The 11761-nt window shown below is 45.3% G+C and overlaps 1 protein-coding gene and 1 long non-coding RNA gene across 4 annotated transcripts in view; one reads left to right on the top strand and one right to left on the bottom strand.

Moving 5' to 3' along the window:
- LOC138150417 (sodium-dependent lysophosphatidylcholine symporter 1-like) overlaps window positions 1-7896 on the bottom strand; it is a 50354-nt gene extending 42458 nt beyond the window's left edge. The window contains exons 1-3 of one of the 3 annotated variants that reach the window (XM_069073853.1): window positions 7543-7894; window positions 5708-5778; window positions 1722-1841 (exon numbers count right to left, since the gene is read on the bottom strand). In XM_069073853.1, the coding sequence (XP_068929954.1) occupies window positions 1722-1778 (57 nt within the window). In that variant the 5' untranslated portion in view covers window positions 1779-1841; window positions 5708-5778; window positions 7543-7894. Of the gene's footprint in view, window positions 1-1721; window positions 1842-5707; window positions 5779-7542 lie in introns of all 3 variants that reach the window. The other 2 variants (XM_069073854.1, XM_069073852.1) reach the window with 2 other exon arrangements.
- The window catches only part of LOC138150421 (uncharacterized), a 118796-nt gene that overhangs the window by 58292 nt on the left and 48743 nt on the right, over window positions 1-11761 (top strand). The gene's annotated exons all lie outside the window — the stretch shown is intronic.

Raw genomic sequence — 11761 nt, 5'->3', positions numbered from 1 at the left:
CACTGCCACCACCCTGATACAGGTCCTTCTCACCTTATGTCTGGGCAATAACCTGCTTGTTGGCCTGCCTGACACAAGTCTCTCCTAATTCCATCCATTTTCCATTCAGCTGTCAAATGTATTCTCCTAAAGTGCAGGTCTGGCTATGTCACTCCCCCCACCTCCATAAACTCCAGTGGCTCCCTATCATCTCTAGGATCAAATACAAAATTCTCTGTCATTCAAAGCCCTTCATAACCTGAGCCCTCCTACCTCATATTCCAGTCTTCTTACACTTTTCACCCACCCCACCTCCCTATATTCCTTGATAAAGTGATCCTGGCCTATTTATTGTTTCTCCCACAAAACACTCCACCTCTTGACTGTGTTTTCTTTTTTTCTTTCTTTGTTTTTTGTTTTGCTTTTTAGAGGAGCAATTTCGGTTAAGCGACTTGCCCAAGGTCACACAGCTAGTATGTGTTAAGTGTCTGAGGCTGGATTTGAACTCAGGTCCTCCTGACTCCAGGGCCAGTGCTCTAGCCACCCCCACCTCTAGGTGTTTTTGCTGGCTATTCCCCCAAGCCTGGACTACTCTCCATCCTCATCTTTACCTCCCAGGTTCCCTGACTTCCTTCAAGCCCCAGCTAAAATCCTCCCTTCTACAGGAAGCCTTTCTCAATCCCCCTTAATTCTAGTGTCTTCCCTCTGTTGATTATTTCCAGTTGATCTTGTATATAGTTTGTTTGTAAGTAACTGCATATTTCCCTCATTAGACTGTGAGCTCCCCAAGGAGCACAGACTTTCACTTTTGCTTTTGTAATAAATGTTTTCTGATGGGTTGACTCATTGAGTAACCTCAGGCAAGTCATTTCCTTTTTTCCAGGCCTCAGTTTTCTCATCCGTAAAATGGGGGGAAGTGGTAGACCTAGATGATCTCTAAGGTTCCTGGTCCTTCTAACAGCCTGTGATTGAATGTGAGCCTGGATTCATCACAATGCTGGTTGTAATACCACGTAAAGACAAGAGCCAGATCCACCTCATTCTCTCTCCAGTTGCATCTACAACCAAATTAAAATTTCCACATGACTGATTCAGTTTACCTCTTTCACCAGAGAAATCACAGAAACATAGAACGTCAAAGCTGGAAAAGACCTTTGAACACAGAATGCATGAAAAGGAGGAGACCTTTGAACATAGAGTGTCTGAGATGGCATGGACCTTATAACAGAAAAGATTAGCAATGAAAGAGTTCTTAGAACTGAGCGTCTTTAGTTGGGACCCATAGAGAGATTTCAAGGAGTTTGTGGACTCAGAACTTTAATATCATAATTGTATTTCAATAGAATTGGTTTCCTGTGTAAACCTATGTATTTTATTTTGTGCATTACAAAAAAATTATTCTGAGAAAGCATCTATAGGCGTTGCCAGATTGTCAAAGGAGTCCATGATGCAAAAAGGTTACATACAGTGTCAAAGCTGGGAGAGTCTTTGTAACACAAAACATGGAATTCAAAGCTGGGGAAAATGAGGCCCAGAGAAGGGAAAAGATCTTTCTAAGGTTACATAGTGAGTCAGTGGCAGAGCTGGGACCTGAACCTGGGTCTCTAGATTCCCAGCCCAGGACTCTTTAAATTTCTGCTTCCCTGGGAACCCATCACAAGATGCCAATACCCAACATACTCAACATATAGAACTGCAAAGGACATTTATTCATGTCCTTCCTCCCCCCTTGGGATCCTCACCTGTACTACGTCCAAGAGGAAGATCGGCAGAAAGAAGGAAACGCTATTGCCAGTCATTTGGTATGGGGCTCCTCCCACAGCATAGCAGATCTTTCTGGATGTGGGTAGACTTGGTTTCCCCTAGCACAAACATGAAGAACAGTGAACACAGGCATTTGCCACCCACCAACGTCCCTTTTTCTCACCCCATGCCTCCCAAAGACTACTGCTCTCTGTTGTTCTCTCCTCTCCCCCCTAGATCTGTTTGAACTGCCTGGCACCACCTCAATATTTCTCCCTCCAAACTGAACTTTTAGCTTAAGAACCCCAAGGCTATGGGAAAAGGAATCTGATCATCAGCTCACCCCTTATGTTGGAGATGCCCCCCAGATTGGAGCCAGTAGACTCCAGGTCTCTCTTTCTCATCCTCAGAAGGAAATGTGTAAGATTGAGTCAAGAGTAAAGAGAACTGGTTTCTCATCTGTTCCACCACTTACGGTGTCATTCTGGGCAATTGATTTCTCTTTCCTGAGTCTTTCCTTATCTGTATAGTAGGGATGATACTCGTACTACCAACATAGCATGATTGATTTCCAGGATACAAAGCTGGAAGAGACCTTAGACATCATCTTGTCCAACCTTCTTATTTCACCCAAGAGAAAAACAGCCTTAGAGAAGTCACCAGCCCAAGATCACACAGATTGCATGTGGCAGGGTCACGGCAGACTCATTTCCTGTGACGGTGAATTCAGTGTTCTTTCCATCCTGCTTCCAATGCAAGGCTATCGCGGGGACAGCACTGCGCACCACAAAGCACTGTGGGCACATAAGCTACTGTGATGACCATTCCTCCACCCCCAAATTTAGCCAAAATTTTGGAAAAAGCTCAAGTTGATTCCCATGGAGGGTAACAAGGTGGTGTGCCAAAGAAACCTGTTTCTCCTTGTTCCAGCAAGCCACGTCATCTTCTTGTCCTTACCTAGCAATATGTACTTTCCTCACATAAACACATTATGGGGCTAGAGCTTTCTCTTCTCTCCTGTCTAGCTCCCACCTCTCCTTCAAGAATCAGTTAGTCTCCATTCCCTTCCCTGATCTTTCCTTCCTGCCTGCCTCATACAACTCACCCTTAATTATCTGTATGTCTCCCCTTAAGGCCTGGTGCTTTTAAAGATCTTTGTATGCATGTGTCTTCTATTTCCTCAGTCAGACTATAATGTCCAGTGCCCAGTAAAGTACCCAACAAGAGACAGGGTGGTCTGTGGAAAGAGCTGTCTGGCATCAGCAGACCTTGGTTTGCCTTCTGGTCCTGGTCAGAAGCTATCTGGAGGATTATGACCACTTCTGGAGGCCACATTTTCAAAGGAACACTGATAAGCTGGTGTACGTTCAGAGGAAGGTGAGAGGGAGGGGGAAATGAGACAAGGAATTATGTCACAAATCTGTGGAAGAAACTGGGGGTGTTTAACCCAAAGAAGAGAGGAGGTAGGGAAAATGTTTGGAAGAGGAGATATGTCTTAGCCTCCCAAATAAACTGTAATCCCCACCTCCCAGCCCCTGGGACTAGAACCAGTGGGGAAAGAGTAGAGTATAATGAAGAAAGCTCTGGCTCTGGAAACTATGGACTTTGGTTCAGTTTCCATCTTGGATGTTCATTATCAATGTGACCTTGAAGAAATCTGGTAACCTATGTGGTTTTCAATTTCTTCATCCTTAAAATTAAGGTGTTGGACTAAATGGCTTTTGAAGTTCCTTTTCCCTGTGCTCCTAAGGGCACCTAGGAACTTCACTGGATAGAGTGCTGGGCCTGGAATCAGGAAGGCCTGAGTTCAAATCCAGCCTCAGACATTTACTTGCTCTGTGACCCTGGGCAAGTCGCTTAGCCCTGTTTGCCTCAGTGTCCTCATCTATAAAATGAGCTGGAGAAGGAAATGGCAAACCCCTCCTGTGTCTTTGCCAAGAAAACCCCAAATGGGTCATGAAGAGTGGGACACGACTGAAATGGCTGAACAGCCACAAAAGCAAGCTGGCTCAATGTAAAGAATTTCTGAACCTCATGAATGTTCAACAGTGGAATTGGCTGCCTTGAGACACATACTGAATATTCTTCCTTTGGAGGTGTCCAAGCATGGTCTGTACCAACACTGGCCGGGGAAGGGGGAGGGGGATGGGATTCCTGTGGAGCTGGAAGGACTCTCTGAAGTCCCTTCTAACTAGAAGATGGTATGACTACCACTTCCTGTGTGACCTTGGGAATATGACTTGCACTTTCTAAGCTTCAGTTTTCTCTTCTGTAAAAGGGGAATCATAATTCCAGCTCTGCTTCCTTCCCACACAGGGGGGCCATGGGGGAGGACCCTATGAGGGAGTTTATGGGAAGGTACTTTGGAACCATAACCTGTGTTGTAAATATGAACAATCCTTAGTATTATTGCTATACCCTGGCTGTACTGAAGAGGTTCAGGCAGCCAGTGAACATCTATTAGGCACCTTTCATGGGCTAGGCACTATGGGAGAAATAGCATAACTATATGTACAAACAAGCTACAGACAAGATAAATTGGAAACAACCAGGAGTGAAGCAGTGGGCTTAAGCGGAATCGGGAAATGAAAGACTTCATGTATGAGGAGGGACACCCCAGCCCTTCTAAGGCTCACTTTATGAGGCTGCAGCATAGGGATGGGGTGAGCTGCCTGGCATCACACAGGACGGGAGCTCTCCACTGTTCTGGTTTCCCTAACGACAGCGGGTGTGTGGGCATGTGTAAGAGTCCTGCTCCTTCTCTCGACCCCAGCCAACCCCTCGAGGTGGCCCTGTTTCATAAGGAGGGAGAAGTAGGCCTGAATCAGCTATCTCCACTCCAACCCCTCCTTACTCATACTCAGACACGTGGCTGAGAAGACTCCTGTGTCTCATTTATCTGTCCCATTACCCAATCCTGGCTCATTCCGTCAGGCTGGACCAGCCTTGTTTGTGAGCGCTCCATAGATGTATATGCATGCTCATACACATCCACACAGGGCCCCAGATACACGTGGGCATAGATTTGAAAGCACGCATACACAGAGGCAGCTCAGTGTTGTAGAAAAGACATGTAGATTCACCCAGTTTAAACCCCAGTTTTACCATTTACTGTATGACCTTGGTAAAGTTAGTTAGCTTTTCTTAGCCTCAGTTTCCCCACCAATAAAATGAGGTAGTTGAACTACATGGTGTTTCCCATCTAGCTTAGAATATGGAATATAAATGTACACACACATTTATGTTATGATATATATTGTGTGTACATAAATACAAACACAGAATCAAATAAATGGACACAGGATCATCCCATTTATGTCTGGAAAGAACTTTTAGAGAATTGTAACTATTCAGTGGATTATGTCTGATCCAGCCCTTCACTTCAAAGATGATGGACTGAGGTTTAGAGAAGTGACTTGCCAAAGGCCATCCAAGGAACCTAGAGGAGGAATTAGAGCCCAGCTCTTCTGACTTCCTATCTAGTACACACTCAGGGTAAATTTGACACAGTAGACATGGTGTTGATAGCTTTAGAAGAAGGACTCAAATCCCACCTCAAAGCTGTGTGACTCTGCAAAAGTCAATTCACCTCTCTAAGTCTCAGTTTCTCCATTTGCAAAACAAGGATCATAATACCCACCTGTCACCGCTGCTGTGAGGATTAAATGATATATATATATATATATATATATATATATATATATATATATAGTTAACATGGGGCAACTAGGTGACTCCATAGATGCAGCTCTGGGCCTGGAGTGGGGAAGACCTGAGTTCAAATCTAGCCTCAGATACTTACTAGTTGTGTGACCCTGACCAAGTTACTTAACTTTTTGCCTCAGTTTCCTCATCTGTAAAATGAACTGGAGAAGGAAAGGGCCAACCACTCCAGTATCTTTGCCAAGAAAACCCCAAATGGGGTCATGAAGAGTTGGACATGAACAACAAAAACAACATATTTATTGGAAAAGGTCTTACAAACCTTATAGTGCTATATAAATGTAATTTGTTACTCCTCTTCCTCTTCCTCTTTCCACTCTACTGTGCAGCCTCCTCCACATAGACATAAAAACACATAAACACATACTTACACGTTATAGATATACATGTATGGATATCCATATACAACAAGGATGATGAATAGATATACACACAGGACACAAACACAGACACACACATATCTTTGTGTACTGACATACTTCGATTCACATACACAATGAATTGATTGAACTGGAATATACACAAGCTTCCCTGCAGCGACATTAAGCAGGCAATGATGAAGACATTTTATTAGCCTATTATGTTATAATAGGCTAAATATTATATATTTAAATAAATTAAATAAATAATATGCATTTAGGCTAAATATTATAAGTCTGGTGAGTCCCTTGTCCTGTGCTGGAGACTGTGAGAAGCTGGGAGGGGGGAGACAAAGGAAAGAAGAAATCAGGTCCCAGTTTTGGAGAAGCTGCTGATGTAAGCCAGGTTACGCAGAACAGCCCAGGTGACTTGATAAAGTCAATAAAGGATGGGAAGGGAGAAGTCCTAAAAGACTTTGGCCTAGTCTGAGGGGGCTTCCTGGAGGGGATGAGACAGGACTGTTTTCAAAGGCATCAAGGGGAGAATGAGCAGAATAGACAGAAAGGAGAATCAGTATGAAAAGGGGTGATGGGGACCTCCATGCCCTCTGCTTCATTTCACTTTCCCTCAGGTCCAGGCCTTCTTTGGGGGGTAGGAGAAGCCAAGTCCAGGGATCTCTTTGGAGAAAGGCTGAACTATCAATCTGGAGATCAGAGGTGGAGTATTGACTTTGCCCCTCTCCCACTGTGAATTTGGCACTTAACCCTCCTTGTGTTTGTCTCCTCATCTATAAAGTATAGATAATTAATTCTTCATGGAGCAGTTTTATGGGCCATAGAAATGTTCGTTATTATTGGTAGTAGTATAGAATCTCTGTCTTGGTCTGTCTGCCGAATAATGTTAGGGCTGGGGAGAGGCATTGGGATAATTCCTTTTGCCAACATTGGTCCTAAGCCAGATCTTCTCAGGAATCAAGTGACAGGACACCAGAATGTGCCAGAATTCCCATTTTGGATTTCGTGGAACTGAAGCCTGATCAGATGAGAAACTAACTCCATTAAGCCAGCAACGGGAGTGCAAAAAGGACCCAGGCATTCTGGGTCTCAGTCCCCACCACTGCCTCTCCTCCCCTTTCAAATGTAGCTGGGGAAGGGACCCAACCAGGGGGCTGAGATCTTCTCCAGGTAGTATGGGGTAAGCTACAAAAGGGGCAGAAGGTTTTAAACTCCTAGGAACTGTCAAAGGGGAATATCGGCAGCGTCCCTAGTGACACCTTTCCCAGGGCTGGGTTAAGATTCTGTCACCACCTGATGATTTCAGGGCCTCATTTTGCTGCAGCCTAGAGAAGAAAAATATTGCCAGTCCATCCTAAGGGATATCCATTCCTTCCTTCCCTTTTCCACCTCTCCCCTGGAGAGGGTATCTCAATGCTTCCTGCTTTTCTAGGCGCCAACTCCCTGGGGTCCCTTTCTGCGAACCTCCCGTCTCGTCTTGGGGCCCCTTGGGGATGGGGTGATATGGTTCAAAGAAGACATTCCCCAGCAGGGCTCTAGGTACTCTGTGCCCCAGATCTTTTCCTCCTCCAGTCCCCCTACCTGGCCTCCAACTACAATGTGGAGGGAGCAGAGGAGAGACTCGCGCCCCATCTTGCCGACGCTGAGCTGCCTCCAGTTTGAGGCGCTACGGTAGGGAGCGGAGGCGGAAGCCCAGGACGACGTCTCAGTGTCCCAATCTTACCTGGCCCTCCTGCTTGCGACCCCCGGAGTCGGGCCCCCCAGGGGCCGCATCCGTCTGGCAGGGGGGCTGCATACTTCCCTCCCTCTTAGGGAGGACTTCCCGGAGGAGGTGTCGGCAAAACAAAAGGAGGGAGAGGCTGGGTGGGCTGGGAAGGCTGGAGCAGTCGTAGGAGCTGCAAAGGAGCAGAGAAGATTCGCCGAGGGGAGCTGCGAGTGGCAGCTGAGCTCTGCGGGCGCAGGAAGCGGCGGCGTGACAATGCCTGCGGAGGCGGGGCGCAAAGATAAACTAAGATTACTAGAGTCTGGCCCGGAGGAGGAGCGGGAGCAGGGAGGGGCCCTCAGGGTCCCACCTTCCCCTACCCCTGCTCAGTCCCAGCCCTCGCCCTTCCTCCCCCAGTTTCAGTTTCCACCAGGGGTTACTGTGGTCACCACCTCCGAGCAGCTGCTGCCCCGGCGTCCCCGGGGACCGGGCGGGACCAGGGCCAGGGCCGGGCGGAGTGGGGTGGAGGTGGGGGGAGGCAGCGAGGAGTGTCTGTCTCTCTAATATAGCTGATTTGGCTCTGCCCTCCCTAAATTTCTGAAGACTGGGAGGTGGCGGTGGCCGTGACGGTGGAGGAGGGGGGATGTAGAAGGGGCCGTAGAGGGATAGGCTAGGGAGAGGGAAGGAGGGAGGATAGGAGGAAGAAGGAAGGCACCAGAGGGGGAGTGGGGGTAAGGAGTGGGCAGAGAGGAACGGACGTGATGAACGGGGGCGGGGGGCGGCGGAGGAAGGGTGCTGAGAACTGAAAGGAAGAGTGTGATATGTAAAACTTCGGATGGGCGCCTTGGATCACTTAGGCAGATATCTCTAGGAACTTTTCTTAAAGGGCTTCTCATCCTACAACAAGAGAAACTGGAGAGGGGCAGGATTCACCCTGGGCGCCATGGGCACTGGGGATAACTGCCCCAGTAAGGGCTGTGGAGATGGTCTCTCTGGATCTTTCCTGAGTTCCATTACCAGCCTCCAATCTGGTGGAATTCCAGGGGCCTTAGGACTTGTTTAGGAGTTTTGAGACATACTCCCTTCCCCCCCATGACCCCATCCAAATTCAAAGACTTCAGAGACCTTGTTCTTGAAGCCTGAGTTTGGGAGACCCTGAAAGTTCTCTCGAGGCAAACAAGGAGTACTTCCTCAGCCTAAGAGGAGGACAGAACTCTAGGCCTGGAGTCAGGAAGCTCCAATTTCCAACCCAGCCTCAGACACTTACTAGCAATGTGATCTGAGGCAAATCACTTTAACTATAGAACATCAGAACTAGTAGGGACCATAGCCAACTCACTTATTTTACAAAGAAGGAAACAAGCCAAGAGAGGGAAAATGATGTGCTTGGGTCACCCAGTGAGTTGGTGGCAGAGCTTGGAGGAATTGCTGGATCTCCTGGTTTCCAATCAGTGAGATAAGCTTGTTTTTTTAACCACCCATTTTCCTTTCTTCTGTCATTCTTTCCACTTTAACCTCTGTTTGCTTTGGTTTCCTCATCTGTAAAATGGGCCTACCTCCCAGGGTTCTTGTGAGGATCAAATGAGATAATAATTGTAAAGCATTTTGCACAATTCCTACTTCAGAGTAAGTGCTATAGAAATGTTAGTTGTTATTATGCGTACTCCCTTCCCTAGGGCTTCTCTCAGGTCTTCTGAGGGGTTCGAGGGGCTGATTACCTGTCTGAGAAAACAAAAGGAAAAATGCTTCAATCTTCAAAGGGATATGTACCATGCATGTAATGCAATGTCACTGCTGATATTGTTCCTTGAGATCAGTTTTCATCTGTGACAGACACTGATAGTTGGAATGAGTAAGAGTTTTGGTGTGGGACCAACCTCTGTAGCATTGAATACTTGATAGAGTATTGGAAATTAAGAAGAACTGAGTTCAAATCTCACCTCAGAAACTTATTTCTATATTACCTTGGTCAAGCTATTCAATCTCTTTGGGTCTCACTTGCCTTATCTGTAAAAATGAAAGGGCTGTATTTGATGACTTCAAAGGTTGATTCAAGCTCAAAACCTATGATCTTGTCATGAGGACAATAACCTCTAACCCAGGGGTGGGGAACCCACAGAGGTCACATGTGGCCCTCTATCTCCTCCAGTGAGTCCCTTTGATTGAATCCAAACTTGGCCACACTTGAGGATCTAGAGAGCCATATGTGCTCTCCAGGCTGCGGGTTCCCCACCCTTGCTCTAGCCTCAAGCACTTACTAGCTGTATGACCCTAGACAAGTCACTTGGCTGCTGTCTGCCTTAGTGTCCTAATTTTTAAAATGAGGGTGATTAACATCTACTTCCCAGGGTTGTTGTGAGGATCAAATGAAATTATAATTGTAAATAAATTTGATGGAAGGCCTTTTGTTTTTATACCACAATCATTTCCCAATATGATTCCTCTTTGAACCCTCTTTTGTAATAAAGGAAAACAGTTAAACAACAGTTAAGTCAGAGCAAACCTCTCTGGGATGGATGTGAAGTTCCATCTCTGTGGTATGATCACAGATCTCCAGTGGGAAAGGATCCCCTTGTCATCTGAATCAACCGGCTCATTTTACCTAGATAAGGAAATGGGCCCAGGCAAGGTTAAATGACTTGTCTAAGGCCACAAAGATAGAAATCATCAGAGGAGAGCCTTGATTTGAGTCTAGGTACTGCCTACAATAAGCTCATAATCTAATGATCCTTTCAAGGTTCAGCTCAAGTTATCATCTCCTACGAGAGGTATTTGTTCCCTCCATTGTAAGAGCTCCCTCCACAAAATTATTTTGTTTTTACAGTATTTTGAATATATATTTTGTATCTACTTTTTAATGTTCATGTTGCTTCTCTTTAGTAAAATATAACATGTACAGAGACAGAACTGTGTGCATTTGTATCCTAAGTGTCAGCACAGTGCAAGGCACGTAGTAGGTAGGCACTTAATAAAGGCTTGTCAAATCTGGCTTTTGTGCCAGGGATAAAGGTGGCTTTGCTCTCTATTATGCCCAGCACAAAACTTAACTCTTTCCCAGTTCTATTCCATATTAAAGAATTTGTAGCCATGAAAAATTGCATGTGGTTTCCCTTGAATATCTATGAATATATGCATGATATATATGATGTATATACACAATAAGCAATATAAATTGACACAAAAATATATTGTAGTCCTGGGCAATCACCTCAGCTACATAGCACAATGTACCTTCAGGCACCTTGCTTGAGCCATTCACATTAGAATTTAATACAGCTAGCATTAATTAGCAAGGCACATATACCACAACATATATTGTGTAATTTATGGCACAAAGCATAATAAAATCACATTTTTTTGCCTTTTTTTTTTTAGAGGGGGAAAGGCAGGGCAATTGGGGTTAAATGACTTGCCCAAGGTCACACGGCTAGTTTTGTGTTAAGTCTCTGAGACCAGATTTGAACTCAGGTCCTCCTGACTCCAGGACCAGTGCTCTATTCACTGCACCACCTAGCCACCCCAATAAAATAATATTTTTTTACAGTGATTACATGCATATGTCACAACAAGTATACATAAAGCAACAGAACCTTCATATCATAGCAGCTCAGGGTTGGAGTGAGTAAATGTCTGACTTGGAGACAGCAAAGCTTGGGTTCGAATACTGCCTTAGATTCTTTGCTAGTTGTGTAATCCTGAGCAAGTCACTCAGCCTCTCTTAGCCTGTTCCTCATCTGTAAAATGGGGATAACAATAGCATTTACTTCACAAAGTTGTTGTGAGGCTCAAATAAGATAACATATGTAAAGTGCTTTGCAAACCTTCATTCTTTTTTTTTTTCCAGGGCAATTGGGGTTAAGTGACTTGCCCAAGGTCACATGGCTAGTAATTAAGTGTCTGAGGCCAAATTTGAATTCAGGTCCTCCTGACTCCAGGGCTGGTGCTCTATTCACTGCGCCACCTAGCTGCCCCTTGCAAACCTTAAAGTACTATCTATATATGTGCTGGCTATTATGATTACACTGTTATACCCTGGTGTGAATATATAGCCAAGCAGGATAACGCACCACAAGAGAAGCATCTGTGTAGTAAGATAGATTTTACATAACATAAAGACACTCCAGTTGTGGTTACATACAAAGTACATCTTACAAAAATGAGTATCAACTGAATACGTGGGTAACCATTTTTCCTATATTTCCTGAAGCATCATAAGCAAGCTCAGTCAATACATAATAGA

Source organism: Petaurus breviceps, unplaced genomic scaffold, assembly GCF_028583685.1.
Source record: "Petaurus breviceps papuanus isolate PSGF00001 unplaced genomic scaffold, PetGlider_PUasm1.0 90879, whole genome shotgun sequence".
NCBI lineage: Eukaryota > Metazoa > Chordata > Mammalia > Diprotodontia > Petauridae > Petaurus > Petaurus breviceps.
Note: the sequence above shows the minus strand (reverse complement) of the source record. Positions and strands in the feature narration are given on the sequence as shown.